This window comes from Anguilla rostrata, chromosome 1 (assembly GCF_018555375.3).
Source record: "Anguilla rostrata isolate EN2019 chromosome 1, ASM1855537v3, whole genome shotgun sequence".
Classification (NCBI taxonomy): Eukaryota; Metazoa; Chordata; class Actinopteri; order Anguilliformes; family Anguillidae; genus Anguilla; species Anguilla rostrata.
In genome coordinates, this window is record NC_057933.1 from 39372761 (window position 1) to 39400174 (window position 27414).

General features: G+C 41.5%; 1 protein-coding gene across 1 annotated transcript in view; it reads right to left on the reverse strand.

Moving 5' to 3' along the window:
* Positions 1-11258: 11258 nt before the first annotated feature.
* The window catches only part of scfd1 (sec1 family domain containing 1), a 46167-nt gene continuing 30011 nt past the window's right edge, over positions 11259-27414 (reverse strand). The window contains exons 15-25 of the mRNA XM_064336230.1: positions 25547-25643; positions 23160-23230; positions 20921-21000; positions 18490-18552; positions 18297-18372; positions 18071-18124; positions 15010-15062; positions 13184-13217; positions 12706-12771; positions 12308-12376; positions 11259-11751 (exon numbers count right to left, since the gene is read on the reverse strand). Coding sequence (XP_064192300.1) covers positions 11728-11751; positions 12308-12376; positions 12706-12771; positions 13184-13217; positions 15010-15062; positions 18071-18124; positions 18297-18372; positions 18490-18552; positions 20921-21000; positions 23160-23230; positions 25547-25643 — 687 coding nt within the window. The 3' untranslated portion in view covers positions 11259-11727. The remainder of the gene's footprint in view (positions 11752-12307; positions 12377-12705; positions 12772-13183; positions 13218-15009; positions 15063-18070; positions 18125-18296; positions 18373-18489; positions 18553-20920; positions 21001-23159; positions 23231-25546; positions 25644-27414) is intronic.

Genomic DNA, 27414 nt, shown 5'->3' on the forward strand with positions numbered 1-27414 from the left:
CCTCACAAGTTCCGGGCAAAAACAATAAACTAAAAGAACAAGCTAAAATAACAAAGACAAAAGAAAGTACTATTTCAGTTCCCCACTCTATAGCTGGACTGCTTTCCAGCAGACCAGCTCCTCCAACTTTTCAGTGGCAGTTCACTGTTTCCCGTCTTGTTAAAAGAAACAAAACTGAAATTAAACGAAACTAAAATCATAACAGCGATCTCAGTGTGAGCTCCCGGCCTCGGCCCCGAACTGCGGATAGCAGCATACATTTAAGTACCTGGGCTGATTAGCTAACACAGCCCAGGTGTGTGTGCTCTCTCCACCAGCCGGCGCAACTGAGACCAATCTGCCTCTCTAATTGTCAAAGCCAGCCAGTTGTAACCTCCACCTTTAGTCGAAATATTTTCCATATAACAAAACCAAATTGTTTCACGTTGGTTTCCGTTTGAAACTGGAACTGTTTAAAAATTTCAACTATCAGGCCTCAGCACCATTATCTGTATAGATATTAAGATTTTCATTGACTCACTTAAATGTTACAGATTGCATTCAAACTTAAAGGGAAATGTTAGGCATGTGGCCATGCATATGGTGTCCTGTGTCTTCTGGTTTGTCTCTTCTGAGACAAGCTCTGCAGGAGGTGAGACCCATGCCTAGAGTAGGGTATCAGCGGATTTTAAAGTGGGTGCCCCCAGTGGGTGGGATTTTATGCCTTTACCATATCCCTGGATGTAGAGCTTAAAGGGGAATTACACTTTATAGCACTTCTGCTTCTCATGACTGATATTGTCCTTCTAATGAATGTGTCGCCCTTCATTTTTCGATTAGTTATTTCATTATGTTAATATTTTACGCTGTTTTGTTGTTTTCCTTTACAAATGCAGGAATTAGACCCAGGCAGTTTAGTGTCGAACTCGAGGATGCACATCATTGCGCGACTTCTGATGTGGGCGTACCTGCAGATAATAACATTAGGTTGGTCGTAGAAATAGTGTTGTATGACTACTAGCTAGCGAAACCGAATATGTCTGAGGACGAAGGAGATTTTGTTTTTGATCATGGGATTTTTGCGCCCTATCGATTCGAGCCGAAATACACAGAAGAAGAGCTGGCTAATTTGCAGGCTGATCGTGTGAGAGTCAGGAATGGGCAGAGATTGAGGAACCACAGGCTATTCCCAGGACAAACGGCAACTGGCGGTAGGCCATGTATCACAGACAGGCGCGATATCGTTAGCCAGCCCGCATAGTACCTACCTCGAGCTGTTCGACTAACAATCGGAAAACGGTGGGTACAGCTCCAGGCTTCAGACGGTCGCCTTGGTAGTCGGTGCCTTCAAGGTAGTTGCTGCATACCCTTAGTCCTCGTTTGCAAACTTATTTGGCTGTTATGTTTGGGTGTCTGATTACATCCAGCCATGTCTGGCACAAAGTTGCATCGCGTGGAAAACTATGAAAATGTGCTTTCAAGGCAAGTTTAACGGGGGCATTATAACAACCGGGTACAGTGTACCTCATTATTACACCGATATCGCATCAAACAAAAGCTAGCAGACATTAGTTTGTTCGATTTCAATGCTAAGTTAACAGAATGTTTTGCTTCGCTTCTTCTCGATTTTGCCGCAAAAGGAAATCGAAGAAGAAGAAAAAACCAGAAACCATACTACTATTGTAGACTTGTGCTAAAAAATAGGTCTTTGTTTCTAACATTAGACATTTAAAATGAAATAACTAATCAAAAAATGAAGGGCAACACATTCAGTAGAAGGACAATATCACTCATGAGAAGCAGAAGTGTTATAAAGTGTAATTCCCCTTTAAGGAACGTTTGAACTCTTTGCTTCCTGCTCAGTCACATTTACCGAAATGAGATCCCACCAAAGGGGCATATTCCCAGAACTCTGTTTGCCTCATTGTGGGGGTCACTGTCTGCCCCTTCATAACACACTCTTAGCTTTCATCTGCTATGCATGTGCTTCATGCAGGCTCTCAAACTTTCAGTTTTTCTAAAAATGCGACAATGGTCCAAATGGTCTAGTATGTCTGTTAATAATGGGAAAGTGCTTCTTCTTCAATTGTGCTGAGGTGTGCTGAGGTCAGATTTTTAAAAAAGTTTCCTTATGGGCACATGTATTTCCTCTTTCACATGATTTAGTTTTATTTCAGATTTTTTCTGTACATTTTTCTGAGAAGCATGTACAGTGTGATGTGGCATGTTAAATCATTTTGGACGAGTATTGCCTGAAAGTATTTTACAAGCCATAGTAACCTAAGCAAAAGTAGTTACATTATAGTTGGTTTGCTTTCACACTACCATAGCATCTCACCCAGGAGTAGGCAACCCTGATCCTGGAATGCTTCTGGTTTTAAGCAGAGTTGCCTACCCCTGATATAGCCATATTTCTACTGAGTTTCAGGATTTTAGTGCAGCTAGAAGATTTGGCAAAACAATGATAAATAAGGTAGGTGGAATGTTCTCTGCAGACCCAAACTCTCCTTATTATTGACACTATAAAGTCTTTCTTTGATACTGTTGAGACCACTCATACCAGTTGCAAAATAACTCCCTGTCTGATTGAAGTCAAACCAACACTGTAATCACTGTGTTTTTGCCTCTGCTCTTATGATTTAGTCCTGCTTCAGTCACCTTGTGAGAGCTCACGTGTTCTGAACACTCTTTTCCCAGGGCAGAGCCACCAAGGTAGGGGGGCTTGGCGCACCCGGATTAGCAACTCTGGGTCAAAGTGGGGCTTTCATCTCTGTGCTTTCCACCACTCATTATTATTATTATTATTATTTCTGTTACAGAGGGCTCCCAGGCAGCACCTGCACAGAGCAATTAATGTAAGCTTGCTTAATGTAATCTGTGGCTGCATCTGTCTTCCTCTGTGAAACATACAGTACATTCATATCTGCAAATGTCTCCAGTCACCATTACTTTGTTGTGAGGTGAACTTGGTTTGACCATGTTATTGCTACATGTAACTTAAAATGCGGTTATACTGTGGCTAATGTCTGTTCTAGAAAGCCACAATGTGCTACCTGCACACTCTGCTGTATGGTTCCTTTTCAAAGTGGTTTAGCAGTTGATGTGTATGCCATCATATTCATTCTCACTCTGTCAGCTACATCAATTATCTCAACAAAGTGTATCAGAAATTTATTTTAGGGCACTGTAAAGATGAGCTTAGAGAAACTTATAGCTCTCCACTCATGTGGACTGAGATTTCAGTGTGTGTATTATGCCAGAATGAAAGGGGAGGCTGAGATTTTTTAAAAATGATGTCATGTGGAGGGATGCAGGGTCTGCTGGTTTTTGTTTCATTTTTTAAAATCATTTGTTAAATCAGATTGCTTGACTCACCTTACCTCGATTCTTGGTTCTAAAATAATTGTTGATTTTGAGGTGAAACCAAAACCCAACATTGCCCCTGGCTCTCCAGGACCAATTTTGGTTTGATTCTTAAAAATGCTGACAGTCTATTACGGTGTCATTTTCTTATATTTATGTAACATTACAGCTTTGCTTCTTTGTACCTCAGTGTCTGACTTGTGATATTTTAACAAAAAATCTGCTTATACAGACAAATTTGCCATATTCAGTGTTGTCCAGGGGCCGCAGAGATTTTTTCTGCCGGTGCGAGCCAGGGCATGGCAAATGGAGGTGTGTGCTGGAGTGCCTGCTCACTGCAGATTGTGTACAGGCTACAGCCTGGACCTGGGGCGGGGTGTGGGGCCCGGATCACTGCCCTTGTCTGACTCCTTGATTACTCTCTGCACCTGGATTGAGCTGACTGCCACATAGACTGTTCCAGTGCCAGCTTGGCAAAGACAGGGCATTCCATAATGAGGCTGGCATCCTTTGATGTAGCGGATGACACTGATGGCTGTCAGCATATTGATGCTGATCAGACCAAAGAGCGGAATTAGGAATTTGTCCACCTGGCAAAGACACAAACCTTGTTCAGACTTGGGTGAAGCACAGTCTCTGGCAAAACTGGGGCCTCAGTTTAGAAAAATGGATTGAAACTTGAAGACAATTTCCCAAGTTCTGCATATACTAGACTTATAAAAATAACACACCAAAAAAAGTTTCTTTCATTTGTTTAAAGTGGTGTATCAGTGTCTTACGCACCTGTGATATGTAAATCTAAAATGAACTTCAATTTAAACAAGAACGTGCTTTACAATGACTCCATCTTATAAATGCGGCCAATAACAGAAATATTCCTCTAAACAAGCTTGCATTGCGACCTTTCTTGCACTCTTCATGCCTAAAATTGATCATCAATGCAAATTAGTCCACCTAATACACTGCCTGGCCAAAAAAAAAAAGTTTTTTGGACAGTGCCCACTGTACAAGCCTCTGGAGGCAGTGTTGTGATCTGGGGTTGCTTCAATTGGTCAGGTCTAGGCTCCTGAATGTACTGAATGACCAGGTTATCCCATCAATGGATTTTTTCTTCCCTGACGGCACGGGCATATTCCAGGACGACAGTACCAAGATTCATCGGACTCAAATTGTGAAAGAGTGGTTCTGGGCGCATGAGGAATCATTTTCACAAATAAATTGGCCACCACAGAGTCCTGACCTTAACCCCATTGAAAGTCTTTTGGATGTGCTGGAGAAGACTTTACGGAGTGGTTTGACTCTCCCGTCGTCAATACAAGATAATGCAATTCTGGACGGAAATAAATGTTGTGACGTCGCATAAGATTGTCGAAACAATGCCACGGCGAATGCATGCCGTAATCAAAGCTAAAGGTGGTCCAACAAAATATAAGAGTGTGCGACTTTTTTTTTGGCCAGGCAATGTATCACCCAATAGATGCTGATAGCAATCTCCACTCCTTTGGAGACTCTGTACAAGGTCACATTTGGATGATAAGTCCATGCATTCCAGTCTGCTCCTGAGTGTGCAGCAGCAAAGCTCTTGAGTATTGGATGCTGATATAAAACACATTTTACCTTGTATTTTTCCCACATTTAACCAAAATCTCTTTTTTTCCTCACACTTAAGAAAAAATGTCCTGCTTTCCTATATTCATAATCTTTGAAATCACAGGTGTACAGTATATATTAAATGTGCTACCCCAAAATGATAAATGTGAGATAATGAGCTAAACGTTTTATTATTTTGTGGTGTTTAACATTTAGCTAAATGTATAATAATTTAACTAAATGTATTGTATGAATTTAGGGTGAACATTTAACTAAGTATATGAACCATCCATCCATTAGCTACACCCGCTTATCCTGGGCGGGGTCGCGGGGGTGCTGGAACCTATCCCAGAGTGCATTGGGTGAGAGGCACCCTGGACAGGCCACCAATCTATTGCAGGGCACACACACCATTCACTCACCATTCACTCACTTACTCATACCTATGGGCAATTTAGAGTCTCCAGTTAACCCAGGACCTTCTTGCTGTGAGGCAAAACTGCTCCACCGTGCCGCCCAGTATATTAGCTTAATGTGTGAGATATTATGCTAATGTGGGGAAAAAAAGCATTTTCCTGTCCAGACATTTATAGGGTCAAGGGCTATGGGTGGCCCTGATACTCACACTAAAACCCCATCCAAAACCAAATCTGTTTACTCCTTTGCTGTCACCATGATTATCATCAACAGATTTTTCTGCTTTGCAATGATATATAGAAGATACAACACTTCTTCATGATGCGTCCATACAGCACTCACTGTTCCCTAATATCATCGTTCCCTAAATGCACATACAATGCAGTCTGTAAGTATTTGGACCATGTTAAATAATTTTTGTTCTGGTTCTGTACTCCAAGGACATTGGATTTGAAATGAAACAATGAATATGAAGTTAAAGTGCCGACTATCAGTTTTAATTTAAGGGCATTTACATCCATATTACTTGATATAACATGTAGGAATTTTAGTCTGTTTAATACATAGTCCCCCATTACAAAAGTTATTGATCATGTGGCTGCAAAGGCTATTTCTTGGCCAGCTGTGTGTTGTTGCATCATGAGTTCATGTACAAGAAAGCTAACAAAGTGTCCAGAGTTGATTCTAAGTGTGGAATTTGCATTTGGAGTCTGTTACTGCAGTGTCACAAGATGAGGACCAAATAAGTGTCAATGCCAGAAAAGCAAGCCATCATTAAGTGTCAAAATCAACCGTTGATGCATTGTTAAAAAGCAACTGCAAACAACCGGGTGGACCACAGAAGACCACTGCAGTGAATAACCAATGAATACTTCAATTTGTGAAGGAAAACCCCTTTTCAATTGTTTATCAAATCAAGAACATTCTCTGTGATGTAGAGAGAAAGAGAAGACTGCACCAGCATAAACTCAGAGCGTTCACTGCAAGATGCAAAACACTGGTAATCCTCAAGAACTGAATGGCCAGGGTGCAGCTTGAGTTCTGAAACAAAATCTTATGGACAGATGAGAGGAGGTATTGCAGGTATTAACCTGCACCAAAATGACAGAAAGAGAAAATTGTGGAGAAAGAATGGAACTACGTAAGGATCCAAAGCATCATATAAAAGCCATGCCTTTCTGGAACTATTCACCTGGGGCCTCATTTATAAAACAGACTTACGATCAATTTTGATCTTAAATATGACTTACGCAGAAAACCACGTATAAGTAGTTATTTATAAAACCTTACTTTGACGTGGAAATGATCTTATCTCTACGCAAAGCCTAGACTTGACGTAAGTGATTTTCCTGCTGGTTATGTAGGGGTATTGCAGTTTGGGACGCATATGCGTCCAAGCCTGTGGTGAACTTTGCATTAGCTTTATGAACAATTTAATAGGAATTATCAATTAAAAGTGTGAGGAATTAATTGTTTGTCAACCCACTATTTAGTCCACCGAATAATACGTGTTGCCTGTCTTCAATCTCCTCTACCATCGCCGTGATCTCGTCTTTAAAAAAGTTTGCTTTTCTCTTTTGGTCCATGGTTATTCCTGACTAAACCCTCATTTGTGCTAGCATTAATGAAGCGTCGCCGTTACTAGATCTCTAGTTAATAGTAAATATTATTACCAGACGAAAATGGTTAATTGATGCACAGATTTGCATATATTAGTACACAGGTTAAATAAACACACACGTGGTATTTTAACAAATGTATTTATTGATTGTTTGTACATTGCGGTTCGCTTCGCATGGGTCTGGTGTTTCACAATAATATAAGGGGAAATCGCTGATTGTAAGGCACGTTCAGGTGCCGTCAATTTTAAGTTAATTTGAGATTTATAGATCACAGGTGCGTAAGCTACAAATGGGCTTCTTAGAACCTGTGTAAGCAATGTATTTTATGCTCAGTATCTTTTATGAATGGAACATAAGCACACTGGCGGAAATTATCTTCAGACTAAGTTCAAGTATAAATCTAAGAACATTTTTATAAATGAGGCCTCTGAAGCAGGCACTTCTGTCACTTGTTCTGCTCTTGTGACAAGTTAGCATTTGTTGAAGCTCCTTTCTTTGGCTTTTAAACTAAATTCACAATCGATTTCTCAGTTGCCATTCCGTTTACTGCCACCCCACACATAAGATAAGTACTAGCTATATCAAGTTCAGTGACATGAGAACTTGTCATAGAAAACTGCAGTACCACTCCGACACTCAGTGGCCCCTTTACTAGGTATACATACCAGGTATATCCCCTTTAGCCTCCAAAAAAGCCTGAATTTGTCAAAAAATTGATTCAGCAAGGTGCTAGAAACATTTCAGGATTTTGGTCCAGGATGACTTCATAGCATGTTCTGCAGTTACTGTGAAAAAATATTTGCCCCCTTTCTGATTTCCTCTATTATTTATTGTCACACTGAATGATTTCAGAACTTCAGACTAAATGTAATATTAGACAAAGGGAACCTGAGTAAACACAAAAAAACATTTCATTTATTCTATGAAAAGAGTTATCAAACACCCATATCACCCTTGTGAAAATGAATTGCCACCTTAAACATGACTGATTGCACTACCTTTGGCAGAAATAAATGCAACCAAAAGCTTCCTATAATCTGATATCAGTCTTTCACATCGCTGTGGAAGGTTTTTAGCCCATTCATTGTTGCAGAACTGCTTTAAGTCAGAAAATTGGTATGTTTTGATTAGCATGAACTGCTTGTTTCAGCTCCTGCCACAGCATCTCTATTGGGTTCAAGTCAGGACTTTGACAAGGTCACTCAATAACATGAATTCAGATGTGGACTTGTTTTTGTGTTTTGGATCATTGTCTTGCTGCACTTCAGCTTCAACTCATGGACAGATGACCGAACATTCTCCTTAAAATGGTTCAATCAATAATGGCAAGTCATCCAGGTCCCGAGACAGCAAAACATCCCCACACCATCACACTACCACCACATTTGACTGTTGGTATGATGTTCTTACTGTGAAATGCTGTATTTGCTTTACACCAGACATAATAGGTTCTGTGTTCCGTAATCATCTGATCCATGTTGTCCAAAAAGTTATACTTGCAGCTCATCTGTCCACAGAACATTATCTAAAAAGGCTTGGGGACCAAGGAGATTTTTTGCAAATGTGAGACAAGCACTGTTGTTTCTCTTGGTTAGCAGTCATTTCCACCTGGCTACTCTCCCATGAATCCCATTCTTTCTTTCCTTCTTTCTTCTGTCTCTTTCTTATTATGGAGTCATGAACACTGACCTTAGCTGAGGTCTGCAGTTTTTTGGAAGTTCTGGGATCTTTTGTGATTTCTGGATGAGTTGTCGCTTCGTTCTTGGAGACATTTTGGCAGGCCAGCCACTCCTGGGAATATTCACCACTGTTCAGAACAAGAGTTCTTCATCTGAAGACAATGGCTTTTACTGTGGTTCGTTGGAGTCTCAAAGCCTTATAAATGGTTTTGTAACCCTTCCCAGACTGATGTATTTCAACTACTTTTTCTCATCTCTTCTGTAATTTTCTTTGATCGTGGCATAGTGTGCTTGTAGAAAATTTGTGGTGACTACTTCACTCTGATGGTAAGGCTCAATATGAGTGAGGTTTACATTCAACAGGACTGGCTGCAATCAAGTCTGGCTATGTTCAATCAGCTGAATCTAATTATCAATCAATTTTGGTTAATTGGTTGATAAAGTAAGTAAGAAGGCAATTCATTTTTCAAATGGGTCATACTGGTGCTTGATAACTTTTTTCATTAAATAAAATAAATAATTTTAATGCATTTTGTGTTTACTCAGTTTCCCTTGGTCTAATATTACATTACAGAGATCTGAAACCATTCAGTGCAACAAATATGTAATAATAGAGGGAATCAGGTGGCAATATTTTTCATGCAATTAAGGGGCCAAATGTGTACCATAAACACATTCCCAATTCCATTACACCACCATCAGCATGTACTATTGACACAGGGCAGGATGGATCCAAAGGATTTATGCTGTTTATGCGAAATTCTGACCTGTACCATCTGCACGTCACGTCAGAAATCGAGATTCATCAGATCGGGGGTGTTTTCCCAAACGTCAGTCATCCAGTTTGGCGTTCATGTGCCCACTGTTGCCACGTCTTCCTGTTCTTAACTCTCAGGAGTGGAGCCCGGCGTCGTCTTCTGCTGCCCTAGCCCATCCACTTCAAAGTTCAAAAGGGATCAAAGTTCAAAGATCAAAGTTCAAAGAGATGCCCTTCAGCACACCACTGTTATACACAGCTGTTATTTCCGTCAGCCCATTCTCCTCTGACCTCTCGCTGACAAGGTGGTTTCGCCCACAGAACCGCCGCTTACTGGATCTTTTTGTTTATGCACCAAACTCTGTAAACTCTAGAGCAGTGGTAACCAACCCTGTTCCTGGAGATCTACCATCCTATAGGTTTTCATTTCAACCCTAATTTAGGCACACCTGATTCTATTAATTAGCAGCTCAATGAAATCTCTAGTTGTTGAATGATGTGTGCTTTGTTAGGGTTGGAGTGAAAACCCACAGGGCTGTAGATCTCCAGGAACAGGGTTGGTTACCACTGCTCTAGAGACTGTAGCACGCAAAAATCCCAGGTGGGCAGCCACTTCTGAGATGCCGGAACCACCATGTCTGGCACCAAAAGTCTCATCACAGTCAAAGTAGCTTAGGTCCTCTTCAAGGAGCAGGTTATTTACGAAAACAAGCAGGTGAACCTGAAAGTGTCCACTAAGTGTATTAATAAACAGAAAAAAAAACAAGGATATCATCAGTAGAAATGTTTCAACATTAGGACTGTTTTAAAAAGTAAAGAAAAAAAGGTTACCCTACTCGTCATCATCCACTAAACCAAAGCACTGAAGCACACACACACACACACGTATCATTTAATCTGAACATTACAAATATCAAAATTAAACATTGACAAGATAGTAAATGGCTAAAGCCAAGTGATTTCGCATCGCAGTTTCTTCTCTTATCTACCTGGTTATCTACCTGAAAGTGCAACAGCAAAGAAAGAGAGGTCACGTACGCCAGCTGTTAATGCTGTTGCGACACCCAGGGGAAACACATTGACACCCTCCTTGTTTTTGTTTATCTGCAGGCTCTTTCGATGCCATAGCCTGTCTCATACCATATAAACAAGATGTGAGCTTCAGGGGAACCATTCTTCTGACATCAACAGCAGAGCTGTACCCTTTCAGGTCATTTTGGGTCATTTCTAACCACCTCCAACTAATTTTCTTGTATTTTTGACTATCTACGGCATCTTACATGACCTGCCACCATTAAAAAAAACAGACTTGCTAAAACATTAAATATTCCCCTTTACTGTTATAAAAATAATAAAATGCATTTCCATCTGAATATTTATACTTGGTTATTAAAAAAATGACTACCTTAGTCTGCAAAGTATCTCCCCTGTGACAACATTGAAAAGAAACCCACTGACTCCCATTACTCCCAAATACCAGAATACTACTTCCTGCATAATACTGTAGGTCTGCAGATCAGCTGCCACTCTTGGAGCCTCCTATTTTCTCTGATGTAATAGGCAAGAGTTGAATCATATCAATAGAATAAATAATAAATAAATTAATGACTGAACCACATGGAGAGAACAGACCAATCAGCGCCCAATGTACATGAAGAGGCCTGAAAATTGTTTTTTTTTTAAACTAGGTTATCTGGAGTTTTGTCATTTACAGCAAATAAAAATACAGTACATTAAAAAGAGTAAATAAAAATGGTAAATTTTGAATAGAACACATGGGACAAAATTAGAACAGTAGCGGGGCACAACAATAGGTACAATGGCAGAAGGCATATTGGTGAGAAACCTGTATTTCATTAAAAAAGAATAATCTTTGTTTATTGCAATACAGTACTAAGCATAACAGAGTACACACAATGTGCTCCAAATAGACAGGCAGTGGGCAGACCTATAGCTACTTGCACTCTGGGCTTACAGCCCTTGATTGTTTGGTCATTGTCTGCTCAGAGATTAATACAGTAAAATGGGAAAAAGTACACAAATAATAAACATGAACTGAAAAGAAACACAGTCTAGGATAATTTTGGTTAATTAAAGATATTGCCAAAAGACAACACAATTTTATGTAAGACTGTTAAACTTTATTTATGACTTGCGTACAGTGATGGAAATAAACCTGCTTACTAGATTAGTAAACACTATCAAATATATGGGATATTAGGAACGTAGGAGCTGGAAAGATAGCATGGGACACTTTGTTAGCTATGGTCTTGATTGTAGTTCAGTATTCAAAAAGAAAACAAAAAAGATGTTCTTGAATTTACTTTTGGCCAAGCTGGGAAAGCTGTCAAAACAAAAACAGAAGCACCAATAATCAGATTGTACTACACAATAATACCAATCATTATTATCAATACACATAAGCAAAATACAGAAATAAAAACATGGAGTAAAATGAGTGTCACAAGTAGACGAATGACTTTGATGTTTTCATTTTCTATTCCCCAACTTGAGTATTCTTGAATGAATATTTGAATTAGCATTTTACTATTTGAATGTGTCACAACTTCATCATCTTTCCAAGGTTAAAAATTTAAATCTTTTCCATATGTAGAATTGAATTTTGAAAACAAAATGTTTGTGAAAGTTTAAAACCTTAAATTCAAGAAAGAAAAAAATATGTTCTCTAATAGAATGCTGGATATCCCGGTTACCGACAGGAACATTCTGTTATGTGGGACAGTCAACCATCTTTCATCCTCAGATATTCAGGGCCTTGCATTTAACCATTAAAGAAACACTCCCTGCGACAGGGCCCATCCAGGTGCTGCTTATGGATTTCCGATCACGCGGTACCAGGTCAGCAGTCAGGCAGAGTGACAGGTGTGCAGTGCCATTACCTGTTTGGTGAACTGGGAAGCATTGAAGAGCTCACTGCAGCCATACAGGACTCGTTTTCCCTGCTTGGCCTGTGGAGCATAGAACAGGACGCAGTCAGCACACTGCTTAAAACCCCCATCCCGCTCTTGTAGGGGGTACCACAGTAATTCTCTACTGGACAGGGAATGTAAGGGTGAGGCATTACAGGCGCTCAGTTTAAGGCATACACCTTTGCTGTCCCACCCCCCAAACCCCACCAGGTCTACAACTTTTCGCAAGTAATCTGTGAATTTAATTAACCTGCTGTGTGCATTTTCTCCTGCAGTAAACTTTCATGGTGGCCATCTTCAAATTAGTCCCACATCATATGATCAAGCAATAATATAAGAACATCAATCCATGAAGTGTAAAAACTTGCCTTTGTGTAATCAACAAGGTTCTGATACTCAATGTAATTTCCTCCTCCAACCACAAACACAATGGCCTGAAAAGAGCAAGACAAGCATTTATACATTTAATCATGCACTCAATACAACTCAGTTAGAGCCCTACACTCTGCAACACACTATTAAACCAACAAAATCTGAGAAAGGGAACTAAAACCTTTGTAAAAAGGGATGAGAGATTACTTCACCGTATGACTCATATAATGACGATGATGGTGATAATAACAATAACAATAACAACGGTAGTTCCATCAAGAATGTACCCACACTAGCACGAGAGGAAAACACAGTCACAGTACAGAGACACACAGTCACAGTGCAGAGTCACACAGTGACAGTGCAGAGACACACAGTCAGTGCAGGCACAGTCACAATGCAGAGACACACAGTCACAGTGCAGAGACACACATAGTCACAACTCTCTCGGTTGTGGATCTATGCAGTGCTCACCTCCTGAAAGGGGTTCTTGTTCCTGGGGATGGAGCTGTAGGGAGAGAGGGACAGCATTAGCACAGTGCTCTCTATTCCTCCTGCACATTACTGCAAAACAGCTCTCATCTAGGGATTAGCACAGGGGCTTTCTAATGGGTGAATGAGTCGCCTTGCCAAAACCTTGCTAATAGCCTACAGGGCAGCGCTGGATGTAAGATGAGCCTTTTCCATGGCTGCTGACCACTTCAGTAAGCAGGAATTCAACTTTCCTCATTGCTTCCATTTTGAGCACATTTTCTTACGTAGATCAGAAACAACAGCCCACATATGCCTATCAAATCGGCACATGATTGACAACCACCCAGACACACTGGGTTCTGGAAGGAAGCAGAGTTCAAGAGCACCCTTAAGTAGGCAGTATACTTCGTACGAAGTAGAACTTTTTGAGCAAAACGAAGCAATCAGAACAACTGACGAACAAAAAGACGCGGTGTTGTGTGTTCGTACGGTGCAGTGTGCGACAGCCTCCAGGGAGAAGTTTTTGAAAAGTTCTTTCTTGTTCTCCGACCTGCCCCTCTCAGCTATTGGTCCAAATATCACATAGTTGGTTACGTCACGGTGGAGAGTTCAGAGGGCTGAATTCACATGCTAATGTACGGAGTGTCAACGCTAGTCTGTCTTCTGTAGAGATGGGAATTCTGTGAGTTCCCGCATGTTTGATGAATGGTGCTACTCGTTTCAGCAAGTCATCAAAACGCCTAGCACACATTTGGAAATAAGAGAAAGTGGACCCCCTCGTCTAAACTCGCATTTGCCGAATGTACAGACAAAACTCTCAATTCTCCGTCCTACTCTGATTTAGAGGGCGAACGTATCATCTTCTTCGCCTTTTTTCTTCTTTTGCATAGCTAGATAGCTAAAGCCACTTTAAACTTTTTGTTTTGTGTTGTGATCTCGCGTAGCCCTTCTCTTTATACATCCATGGCGTAGCCGCGAGACAGAGGTCTGGTTGAGATTCCAGCCCCGGTTAATAGCTGCCTCGTAATTATTCACGCTCCAGCGGCGTGGAGTGACTTCAAACGGTGCGGTGTTCTCACTGAGTATACCAACAACAGTGTTCGTGGACATGTTCGCCGGTGGTTCTCAATCCTGAAGTTCCTTCTTCTTACTGAGTATACTGCCAGCTTTACTGGCTGTATGCTATGTAAGCGCTGGTAAAGCTAAAAGGGATCATTCTGTATTTTACTCCATTTCCTGTCACATGGGTAGGATAAACTGAAATCGATTTGAGGGACACAGGAAGATTTTCAGAGATGAAAAACACTGTATGTTGATTCAATGTAATGCTAACAATGAGCTGAGATGGACTGAATGGTGTCTGCTCCTCATCTGTTTCTTATATTCTAATGTTTCTCCCAACACTCACCTCTAGGAATTGGCTACTAATATTATCAATTATATTTCAAGTCAAGAGTACTTTCCCAAAAATCTGTCTATTAGCTAGTCTGCAATGAACAGACTGGTAACATTAAAAGATGGATTTCTGACAGAAAGCAGATCCATTTATGTTTATATGCTGTTATTAAATATAAATTCTATCCTGTTCGTAAATGAATGCAGCTGCTCATGCAGAACATTGGAGCACAGGCAACAGAATGCTTGAAAACAGAAGACAGATGACCATAGACTGAATACTGTTGAGATCATCAGTGTGGGAGTTGTCCATTAAAAATTAGAAGGCCTGATAAAATGTCCTTTGTTAGGACACAGGAAGGAACAAACACAAGCAGCTCAATAGGAAACAAAGAACACAAAGCGGTGATGCCCGAGACCCTTCACCGTACCTCTCACTGCCACGCAGCATCTTTGGATCAAAATACCTGTAGTCATCAGTCTCCTGCAGGACACAACAGTTTCATAGTATGTAAACACAGTAGGTTTCACAGCAATTCACCAGGCTAACCGTGACTCGAGCAATACATTTAAATGGTTAGAAACACACAACTACACACAACAGCCAATGTATAGGAGACTGGGTGTTGACTACCCCTCCTCCAGAAACTTGTGCTACATTTAGCAATATACCCTTCAATCCATCATGTAACTTATAGTTATATATTGTTAAATTTCCTTTTGCACCTACTATTGCAATAAAGGTAAAAATAAAAATAATGGTACATTGCAAATTTGCTGAATGATACCGTCGGTTATGATGTGAAACACTTGGTAATTCTACTGCTCTTTGCCTAACCTTTTTGTATCCAGATAAACAATGCGTAGGAGTGTCTACCACATGATTAAATGCAAATGCAAGGTTCCTTAACTGATTAAGAGCTGAGTAATGAATATCAGCACACTACAGCTCTCCAGGACCAAGGCTGGCCACACCTGCTCCATGTGTGTTGTATGTGGCATTCTATCATAATTGCCACATATTAAGCAGCTAGGGAGGATCAGGGCACCTCATCCCAGCATCGCGGTGTACAGGCATTCAATCCAGGCTGGCACTCCAAATTCACCAAATGTAGTCTAGAGCCCTCTCTCAGTTGTGAGTGAAAAGAAAAGTGAGATAGGGAACCTGCTGGACTGAAGCAAAGTGGCTTTTCATTATGGCTGAACAGTATGACCTTTACCAAAGGACAAGTGGACAAGGGGAACCCCCAGTAAGTCAACAGAAACCACATTTCCATTCACACAGTGAAAACCTCAATTTCTTCCTGTAGGACAAAATCCCCTCATTTTATTGGTGAATTCTCATTTTTCAAAAAAAAGGTAAATCCCCTTTCCTTGCACAGTATGTGGGGTCACTGGCTTTCCACCCACCCCCCATGCAGTACCCCACGCACAGACACAGCCCAGAGTAGCTGGGTGTCCTGGCAACAGAGTATTCAGCTCACATACCTATACATAACAAGATTTTAGAGAGGGATCGGTGAAAGACGAGCTCTGTCGCTCTCCTGACCGTTGGATGTTCCAAATTTTTGTGTTATCGCTTTCTCTCCACACAGCACAAAGCGCAAAGGCTCTGATACGGACCCCGGGCATGACTTGTTACGCCAGGTACTCTCTGTGCTACCCACGGAGGTGAGGGCCCTGCACTGGGGGGGCTCGGTTCAGCCACCGCCTCCCCACAGCCTGCAGAACAAACACTGCATTGTGCAACAGGCAGTAATTCCAGAAGCTGAGAAAGCGATAACATCAGTTATGTCCAAGTCAACATTTTTTGTTTGGCGAGTGCATTTTTATCCAGTAACTGGATCTCTGGGCCTGCTCATTGTCCTCTAAGCCTACCCCTTAGGCCACAAACAGAATGGGGCATCATGGGCATCAAGCTTTCATCGGGGAGCCAGTTGCCGAGCCGCTGCTCTCACTGCAGATGCTCTCCGGGAAACTGCTGCCACATTCCTTGCACCTGCCTGGCTCCCTTCTCCATGTCCCAGCCTAATCCAGGCAGAACTACGGAGGTCCGGTACTCAATGCATTCCCCCTGCATTTTCCGGCAGGCCTAAGCAGAGCCGTGCATGATGCTCCAGTCCAGTATCAAAGCTGCGGTTTGCAAACAGAGCTGAGTAGAAGGTGGAGCTCTTACCCCAAGCTCAGCAAATCAGTTAAGTGTTGGGGAATTTATCCCTGATTTTTATGTGCTCCTAGTTGTCTGTTTTGTATACATTTCAACACTATTCAGATACTGCTGTGGTTGAACGGTCCCTGCACGTCATAGGGGTGTGTCATGCTTTTCACATCAATTCAGAACCAGCTCTGCTGAGTCGTTTAAGGACATTGACAGGATCCATCACATTCATGTGCATTTTCACAACATACATGGTTATGTTTGTCCTGCCAGCAGCCGGTTCTAGACTAAAACAACCATTATGATACATAGCACAATCCTGCCATTATCACTACAGCTATCAGTCCCTTCTGGGAAAAGACTTGGAAATATTGCTGCTGAGTTTTAAGGCTTTACAAAGTGTAGCCTCACATGCCTGGCTTAATATTTCCTTTACAGGCATTTAGCAGACAGTCTAATGCAGAGCAACTTACAGTGCAAACACAAGGCTAAACTTGGGGGGTTGGAGGGCTGTTATTTAATCAGACCAAACACACAGCCCAGGGTGCCTGCGCTTCCTGGTTACATCCTGTCTGTTCTGGCCCCCTGGTGGAGAAGAGAGCTTCCCGCTGCGGTCTGGACAGCAGACACCCTGCCCATCTCCTGATAATGGCTCATCCTGATAATGATAATTGTATGGGCACCACAGGGTGGTTCTGAATGTGGACTGTGCCAGTGCTGGCTGCCCCACATGCCAACGCAGAACTGGTACAAGCGTCAACCAGGCAACTAGGATGACTGTTTCCCATTGCACACATACCCCCACTGGTCAGTTGGGGGCTTGCAAGTTCGCCTGCTGCAGGGGAAGTGCCTTCCTCTGACTCATGCCTGCGCAAACCCAATGTGCGAACTGCAGCGTGTTAAGAAGAGGCAGCTGACAAAGTGCTTCAGCAGAGTGAGCGTGCCTGTCTGCGCTCTCCTGACTCCAAAGTACAGGCTGCAGCAATCAACACTGATCACTGATGAGGAACACAGCCGGGCACTTGTGAAAAGAAAGGGGGGGGGGGGGGCACATATAATACTCTATATGTGCTATCCTTTAAATGAACAAATTTAGGAATGTGTGATACACCGGAAATATGGTTTTCTGCATGAATCCTCCCCCCTTTGGCCACTTTGGATCTTTAAAGCGGCTCTGCCACAGCAAACTGTAGAAAAGCAGCAGCAGACAGGAAGTAGACCCGCAGCATAGAGATGGCCACTCAGTGAAGCCAAAGAGGCTGAAAGAACCAAAAAAAGACATCAAGTAACACAGTGCAGATCTGAGGCTCATCGCCTTGAAAATAAGCACTCACCGGATTGGATTTCATTTCCATGAGGTTATCCAGGATGCGAGTCACAGGCAGATTCTGTAAAGCGCAAAGGCAGAGTTTCAGAATAAAAGCTACAGTTATAAACGCTGGCTATCAAGCTTGTTTGCTAATGTTAGCATCTAGCTAGTTTGCAAATGTTAGCCATGTTCTACTGAAATTCTAACATTACTAAGTGACTTGATTGTAAATGAATGTGTAAAGTACTCACATGCTGCTTGATCACCAGGTTCTTCACCCCTTCCATCACAAACTGGGAGCCTGTGTTCATCACTCTGGAGAAGAGGCTGTGGGGGGGGGAGGGGATGTGTCGTACACCAGGAGAGACCGTCTACTACACATATTCTTTATTACATACTGGTACTGCAGAATGACTAAACATCAGAATGCGTGAGGATTCTTACCCCATCGGTTTGACCCCACTGTTGCCGTAGTTAGCTGGAGTTGCTGCCATCTTGGTGAAAGCCCTAAGGGAGGGGGTGTAAAAGAACAGCACACACACAAATCCTCTTTGAATCTTCATTTTTTATTTCTTTATTTAAATTCAGGCATCTTCATTCATGACTAATAAGAAGATTAATATTTATATATATATTATATATCTAATATATCTAATCAGAAACAGAATCAGAGCCAGCTATGTTTAGTATAGTTCAACAGTGTGAACACAAGTGTGATGGGTGAAAATGTGTTCTTTTGTAGTGTCAGCACATCATTGTGATATTTACTATGATGAATCATTGATTTTTAAATTTTTCTCCAAATGTTTGAATTCCTGTTCTCCACTGTAAGCCAGTCTCATCACAACAACGTCCTCTGTTAGTCTGGGAGAAACTAGACTAGCATGAGCCTCCTCTGACCCACACAAATTTAAGCCAGTGCTTCTTCACATGCTGCAGTCCTCCAGCTAAGCTGTGTAGTCATTTCACCAGGATTGCACTTCCTGTGCAACTGGTCCAGGCAGAGAGCAGAAGCCCAATCTGAGCTGTCAATAAATCCCTGATGTGCTGGGGATACCCAGCCAACTGAACTCCCCAGGCACACTATGTTCACCCTATGGAACTCCCAGCCAATCAGCACTATCACTCAACTACTGTGTAATCACTGCGCAGTAGTGACTTCAGGTGTGCCTTAGTCACTGGAAGTGTGCTTTAGTCACCACATGTGTGCCTTAGTCACTGGAGGTGTGCTTTTGTCACCAGAAGTGTGTTTTAGTCACTCGATGTGTGCCTTAGTCATCAGAAGTGTGCTTTAGTCACGAGATGTGTGCTTTAGTCACTGGATGTGCACCTTAGTCACCATAAGTGTGCTTTAGCACTGGAGGTGTGCTTTCTTCACCAGAAGTGTGCTTTAGTCACTGGATGTGTGACTTAGTCACTGGATGTGCGCCTTAGTCACCAGAAGTGTGCTTTAGTCATCAGAAGTGTGCTTTAGTCACAAGGTGTGTGCTTTAGTCACTGGAGGTGTGCCTTAGTCATCAGAAGTGTGCTTTAGTCACGAGATATGTGCTTTAGTCACTGGATCTGCGCCTTAGTCACCAGAAGTGTGCTTTAGTCACTGGAGGTGTGCTTTAGTCACAAGATATGTGCTTTAGTCACTGGATGTGCGCCTTAGTCACCAGAAGTGTGCTTTAGTCACTGGAGGTGTGCTTTAGTCATCAGAAGTGTGCTTAGTCACTGGAGGTGTGCTTTAGTCACCAGATGTGTGCCTTAGTCACTGGAAGTGTGCTTTCGTCACCAGAAGCGTGCCTTAGTCACTGGAGGTGTGCCTTAGTCATCAGAAGTGTGCTTTAGTCACTGGAGGTGTGCCTTAGTCATCAGAAGTGTGCTTTAGTCACCAGATGTGTGCTTTAGTCACTGGAGGTGTGCCTTAGTCACGAGATGCGTGCTTTAGTCACTGGATGTGCGCCTTAGTCACCAGAAGTGTGCCTTAGTCGATGGAGGTGTGCTTTCATCACTAGAAGTGTGCTTAGTCACTGGAGGTGTGCCTTAGTTATCAGAAGTGTGCTTTAGTCACTGGAGGTGTGCCTTAGTCACCAGAAGTGTGCTTTCGTCACTGGAGGTGTGCCTTAGTCATCAGAAGTGTGCCTTAGTCACTGGAGGTGTGCTTTAGTCACCAGATGTGTGCCTTAGTCCGTGGAGGTGTGCTTTCGTCACCAGACGTGTGCTTTAGTCACTGGAGGCGTGCTTTAGTCACCAGATGTGTGCCTTAGTCACTGGAGGTGTGCCTTAGTCATCAGAAGTGTACTTTAGTCACTGGAGGTGTGCCTTAGTCATCAGAAGTGTACTTTAGTCACTTCGGTCACCAAAAGTGTGCTTTATTGGTTGGACTAATGTTTTAATCCCTGCATGTGCTTTAGTTGGATGTGCCACCTGGGACGGGTAACTAATAACTACCATAAATTACATGTTCTCTGTCAACTTTTACTTTTTCTTTTTGCTTTCCAGAACCTTGAAAATAAGTGCCAGCAAAAGTGACAAAAAATGAAAAGAAAAATCCTTGGGCTGCTGGGTGGCTCATCCTATGAAGGTACTGTTTTAGTACACAGGTGGGCCTCACAGCCCGAGATCGAATTCCAACCATGTCCTCGTAGGGCGACACAACTTTTGGTAGCGTTGCCCAGGGTTAGAGAGGATTAATTTGGCCAGGAAACACATCACTTTTTAGCAAGCCCTGTTGGTCAATCAGGCACCTGGGGTCTGCTGGCTAAAGCTACATATGAAATGTCTTCCTCAGACTCATGTCTGGGCTTGGTTTGTGGGCTGCAGTGTGAAAAGAAGCAGTTGGTGACATTACATGATTCAAAAGACTGTACTGTACACTGACGCTACTTACTTCCACTGTTTAATGTAGTTCAAGGGTGAGAGGTCACACCCAGCATCCAAAAGAGCCTTCTTATACTGCTCCAGATCAGCCTGAAACACACCAAACCACACTCTATTGGCCACCTACCATCAATCCTGTATCACACCTTCTAAATGAAGGCCACACACATCACTATTCACATAGGATAGGCCTTAGTATTGATTATTTTTTCTGCACAGAAATGAACTGCACAGGTAAGACCTCTCATATTGGGTGATTAGAACTCTTTTCAACCTTTGCTTTAGAACCGTTGCTGTACTACATGGTTTTGCCAGGCTGTAAACTTCAAATCAAGAAGCAGGCTTTTTAAACGCCCACAGTGCACTTGCCCTCACTTACAAAACTTCAAACATGTTTGAAAAAACAGTGCTTCCAGAAGGTTGAGCAGGGGATCAGCGAGGCCTCAAGCACAGGATGCAGACCACATTCTCCTGCTTGATTTTGGCCGTCACGCCACCTCCCCCAAATCCCCAACGAAAAGGGCAATTAGAGGGACCACTGGCAAACCCTTTTCCGCAGGAACCCACGTTCCCACTGGAAGTTCTTGAGACTTACCATAGGGACGTCTCCAAAGACAGGGGTGGCTTAAGGTAAGGGACGCGTTAACTTTCACCTGACCTCAACATTCGCATTGTCCAGACCTCAAACCTGGTCCTTAGCCAGTAGGGGACAATGGATAGAACTCAGAGTACAGGGATAGTGGCAGGTTGAGCAAAGCTTATGTTTGTGAAAAAATGCCACATCATTTCGGACAATAGAGTAATGACACTTGGCAAAAGCATCAAATAGTATTAATGTTCATGAAATATGCATTGCATATGTTTTTAATAACAATGAAGCTTTTTCGGCACAACTAAGGCTTTAGATTTTCTTTGAGGTTTTTGTTTTGTTTCCTGATGAAACAGACATCAGAAAACCAGAATATAATCAAATAAAATCACCAGTAAAATATGGGGCCATTTCTGTTTGGGTAATTGTTCTTCTAAATGACATCCTTGCTGAGGTCTTCAACGACATAAAATACTGCTGCTTGCAGTTGGATAGTGCATTGAAGCCAAGTCTAAATTTATCTACAGTTAAAAATGACACTAAAAACAAAAGCAACATATGCTTAAAAAATGCTTAAATAAACCACTAGACATTTCTGAAATGCTGTTCACTCCAAGTCCTGATTTTGGAAATGCAACTGGGGGTTGAATATAACCAGTAATTTTCATTGGTTTTTTTTTTTTTTTTTTTTTTGCACTGCTGAAGTTTTATGAGAAAGAAAGGACGGAATAAAAAATAATAATTTTTCTATTTAACAAAAAAAGATAGTGAATTCCAAGGCATGAAATAAATTTTGCATATTTGGCTTGTGAATCTAGACTCCACATACAATGCCAGGAACAGCTCTCCCTTAACTAGAAGACTGCAGCTCCTTTGAGCAAGGTTTCTGTAAACAATGAGTCAGCGGTGAAGTCACCGTCTTTAGAGGAACCCTCTCTCCACTAGTCCACTGCAGGCCTAATTAAATGTATGCACTATTTTAGCAACACTGAATCTCCAGTCTGCTCTCATAAGGTGATTGTAGAGGAGCCATCTCAAACTCCAGTCCTGGAGGACTACAGTGTCTTCTAGTTTTGGTTAGGGTTACAGTTTGGAAGTACTTAGTGCTTAAGTGGTAAATATATAAATAGCCCACACACACTTGTTTCCAAGGCCTAAATACCTGATGATTGAAAAGAAACCAGAAAAGGCTGCCGGCAATGCAGTCCTCTAGGCCTGCAGTTTCAGATCTCATAAATAGGCTACATAGGCTAAAACGCTAAACTTAAATAGGCTGAAGTGCTAAAGTAAGCACTTTGTGCTCCCAATGTGCAGAGAATTCAAACATTACCATTCATTATGGAATGGGGGAGATCAGATGCCTGAGGATCAGTAAGAAATGTAAAGAAAGGCTAAAGGCAAAGGACATGAAAGACATGGGAGTCAGTTCTCAATAAAATATACTGAAGATCTATATAATATCTTATATATATCCTCGCTGATAAATTTTGGGAAACAATCCACCCAGTATTCCCCAAGAAAATCCAATATGTATATTCCTTTTACAGCTCCAAAATTTGAGTTGAAATGCTGTTAAATGTCTTGTTGGATTCAATTTTATTACATTATATAAAGATTTTTTGAACAGCATTTTTTTAGTTAAAATACTGCTCTCACTCACCTCTGGGGGGGGCTGCTGGGATGTGATGTAATATATTAGGAACAGCCTCATCTTGTCCTCTGGCGTCCCAGCTAAGAGAAGAATTGACAGAGAAAGACAAAAAACATTATCAACTATCGAACCTGTCATACCTAGAGCAGTTCTTTCAGACATGGCCACTGACATTAAAACAGGGAAAAGACCATGAAAAAGCCACGGGAGGAAACCTACACACTTGAAAAAAATTCTGTAAAACTGTACTGCATGTTCCCACTGCTACTAGCACAATGCACTGTTCTGATTGGGGGGGGCCAGTCACTTTGTTTTTTTTTGGGGGGGGGGGGGGGTCGGGGGGTTGGCACAACTTTTTATTCAGGGCACAGTGTGTGCCATACAGTTTACAGGCTATTTAATCTTTTGTATGCTACAATGTGTATTACTGCCCATACAGTGCAGTCTGTAAGTATTTGGATGTATATGAAGTTAAAGTGCAGACTGTCATCTCTAATGTGAGGGTATTTAGATCCATATTGGGTAATCTGTGTGGGAATTAGAGACTTTTTTATAGGTAGTCCACCCATTTTAGAAAACCATAAATAATTATACAAATTACCAGAATCTTAAATAAAGTCATCATATTTAGTACTTGGTTGCGAATCCTTTGCATTCCATGACTGCCTGAAGTATGCAACCTATAAATATCACCAGGTGCTGGGTATCTTTCCTGGTGATGCTCTGCTAGGCCCGTATGGCGGCCATCTTCAGTTTCTGTTTGTTTCGAGGGGTTTTTTCCTTCAGTCTTGTCTTCAGCAAGCAAAATGAATTTTTTTGGATTTAGGTCAGGTCCTTGACTTGGTCAGCCAAAAACATTCCTATCCTTTTGCTTCTTTGGGTGCTTTAGCAGTATGTTTGGGTTCATTGTCCTGCTGCAAGAAGTGCCGTCCAGTGAGATTAGAGGTGTTTGGTTGGACCTGAGCCGATGTTTCTGTAAACTTCACAATTTATCCTGCTACTGCCATGAACAGTAACATGATCAGCAAAGAGAACTGAGCCAGTTCCAGTAGCAGCTATACATGCCAAAGTCCCAACACTACCTAACACCATTCTTCACACTTTTCTCTTTCCATCACTTTGGTACAGGTTAATGCTCATGTGATTTGTACAAGGGCATAACTTTAGTTTGAATATCATGGGGGTTGAAATGCATAGACCCGGAGAATCCTCTAGGGGGATCCGGAGGCATGCCCCCCAGAATAAATTTTTTTAAAGAACAGCTGTGAAATGATCATTTCTGGTGAATTCAAAGGGGAAAATACTCCATATTATTGATCGGTATATCCCAATTACATCATGATTTCCCCATCTCCCCATCTGTTATATGACATAATTTTCTCATCATCATGCTGTATTACTGGGGAGATTATTTGGCCAGTTTTGTAATACTGGGTGGTTGTAACCCTCTATTCTCCACCCCCAAAAAAAATTACACCCTTGCATCTGTCCATAGAATTTTGTGCCAGGACTCTACTTTCTTAATGTACCTTTTAGCAAACTGTAATCTGGCCATTCTGTTCTTGAGGATTAACAGTGGTTTGCTTCTAACGGTGAAACCTCTGAGGTTATGCTGGTGTAGTCTTCTGCTTATGGTACTTTTTGACTTATATATGTCAACATCCTAGACAGTGTAATTGATCTGTTCAACAATTGAAAAGGGGCTTTTCTTCATAATTAAAAGTATTTTTTTGTCATCCACTACAGTGGTCTTCAGTGGTCTACAGGTTGTTTGCTATTGCTGAGCTCACCAGTGCGTTATTGCTTCTTATACACCAAACAGTTGATTTTGACACACCCACTATTTGTCTCTGATTTATTCATATTTTTCAGCCTCGTGATGTCCAGTTTTACTGGCATGGACACTTCTTTGGTCCTCATGTCGAGAGACAACAGACTCCAAATGTAATTGTCACACCTAGACCTTTTCTAGACCTCTAGAGCTTTCTTGTACATGAACTAATAATGTAACAAGTTCTTGGCCAAGAAACAGCGGAGCAGCCAACTGTCCAATTACTTTTGGTCATCTGAAATAGCAGATTCAGTGACCAAAATGTTGGTATTCAAACATGGTGCTACAAAAAGATGAGACAAAAAGCAAAACAGCAATTTTTACGTTGTAGGTTATGATGTTTCTTGTGACCACTTAAATGTCAGTCATGCTTCAAGGGAATACATATTTCAAGCTAAAATGTGAATGTAGCTCCCACTACATGAGAGTGAACTACTCCAGAAAGGGCAGGAACATCAGTTCAAGGAGCAAGCCACTGTCCATTTAGAGCAGGGCAGGCCTTGGGGCGCTGCATGGATTTTAGGGACAATGACGCAGGGGGCACATGGTATGCGTTCATACCTACCGTCTGGGTCGCTGATCATATCAAGTAATGACTTGTCCAGGGTCGACTTGCTCATGAGCTTCTCTTCATACTCAAAGTAAACGTCAAGCTTTCGGGTCTGTAGAGAATTCAAGAATTACAAGACCTGGCAGTCATGATTTCAGAGGTTCAGATGTACAGTAGAATATGATTCTGAATTATGGCAGGTTAGAGGATGTCTGGAATACTGTTCTGTCATTCAAGTTTTACGTCCTACCTGAAAGTTAAACTGGGTAAGAATATGAGATCTGACAGATTCATTGGAAGCAAAATTTGTCTCTAAGGAATAAAGTACTTTATCACAAAATATTTTATCATAAAGTATTTTTATCATCAACTGTTAGTTGTTTTTACATTAGCAACACACCAAATGGCAATGTTGTGGTAAAGTCACTTAACTACAAGTCCAGGTCAAGCCTCAAGTCCCCAGTCCCCAAGTCCAAGTCACCTTACTCAAGTCAAAGTCGAGTCAAGTCTCCAGCACTCAAGTGTGAGACCAGGTCCAAGTTCTCTCTGTGGCACTCATGTTAAAGTTATGAAGTGGCTAAGAGAAAAAATAATCACATTTTACAGCTATTACAAAATTGATTATTGATTACATGTACAGAGATACAGAGACATCGAATCTCCCTTCTTTTAAGCAGCAATAATCTTTTTTCTTTATTGTTTTATATTATATGGTAACTACTACACAAAAGAATTTAAGTCCAAGTCAAGTCCCAAGTCAAAGTTGGTAAAATCCAAGTCAAGTCAAAAGGCAAAGTTATTGTGACTTGAGTTAGACTTGAATCCAAGTCCTGGACTTCAGTATGACAAGCGAATTGGAAAAGGAACCCTGAATAATCACAATGAATTACCTGCATATCAGACACCCTAAATAAGGATGACTAAGAGAGTGCACACCAATTATCCCTTTATACATCTGGATATTTAATTTAACTTAAGTTAAGTATGTTGCTCTCCCAGGGTACCACAACATCACAATGCAGCCCAATTACACCGAAGACCAAAAGGCAATGGGAAGAGGCTGTGTGTTAAACAAATCAACATAAATGAAACCCATGGGAGCTATCAGACCATACACTGCCAAGATTACAGTGGCAGCAAGGTGAAGAGTGCATGGATGGAAAGCCTGCTACATTCCTGTAACTAAGCAAAATCTTACACAAAACAAACACGTAGACAAAACTATAGTGTTTACATTTTCAATTTTAGGTGTCAGACATAATAATCCAGGACTGCACTGTGATGCCTGTACTTGGCAGAAGAAGAGATCACAGTGTGCTGGAATAAGTCAAGACTTCGGGGAAAGAGGGAGAAAAACATCTGGCTAAGACTATATGGCACCAAACCATGTCACTTTGTCCACCCAAGAACTGGTGGTGGTTATAGAGAAGTTAGGCACCAACCCAGGTACCGAGAAGTTAGGGATCAAGGTGGATATAGAGGAGTAAAAGGTGGATTTGGTTGACCACATAGTTTCAGCTTTACAGAGTATTTGCATTTGACATTATCAAGATAACAGCCCACTTTATCTGAATTCATCATAGCAAGCAGCATATTTCCATTCTGCAGAATCTGTAAATCCTGTAAATTTTGGCCATTACACCCTTAACCTGCTTTACACTGAATGTGGAACACCCAACGCTATTATAATTAGAACAGTGCATTCAGCTAATTCAAGCAAATTCAGTCAGTGGCTGGTATTCGCACTGATGTTAGGATTTGATCTTCTATGTGGATATCTTATGAGAACACATACAGTATCTTTTGAGTGCTATGAATCAAACAAGCCTTAAAAAAAACTATCTCCTATAAATAATGGGTTGGTAATCTCGAGGACAACAAAA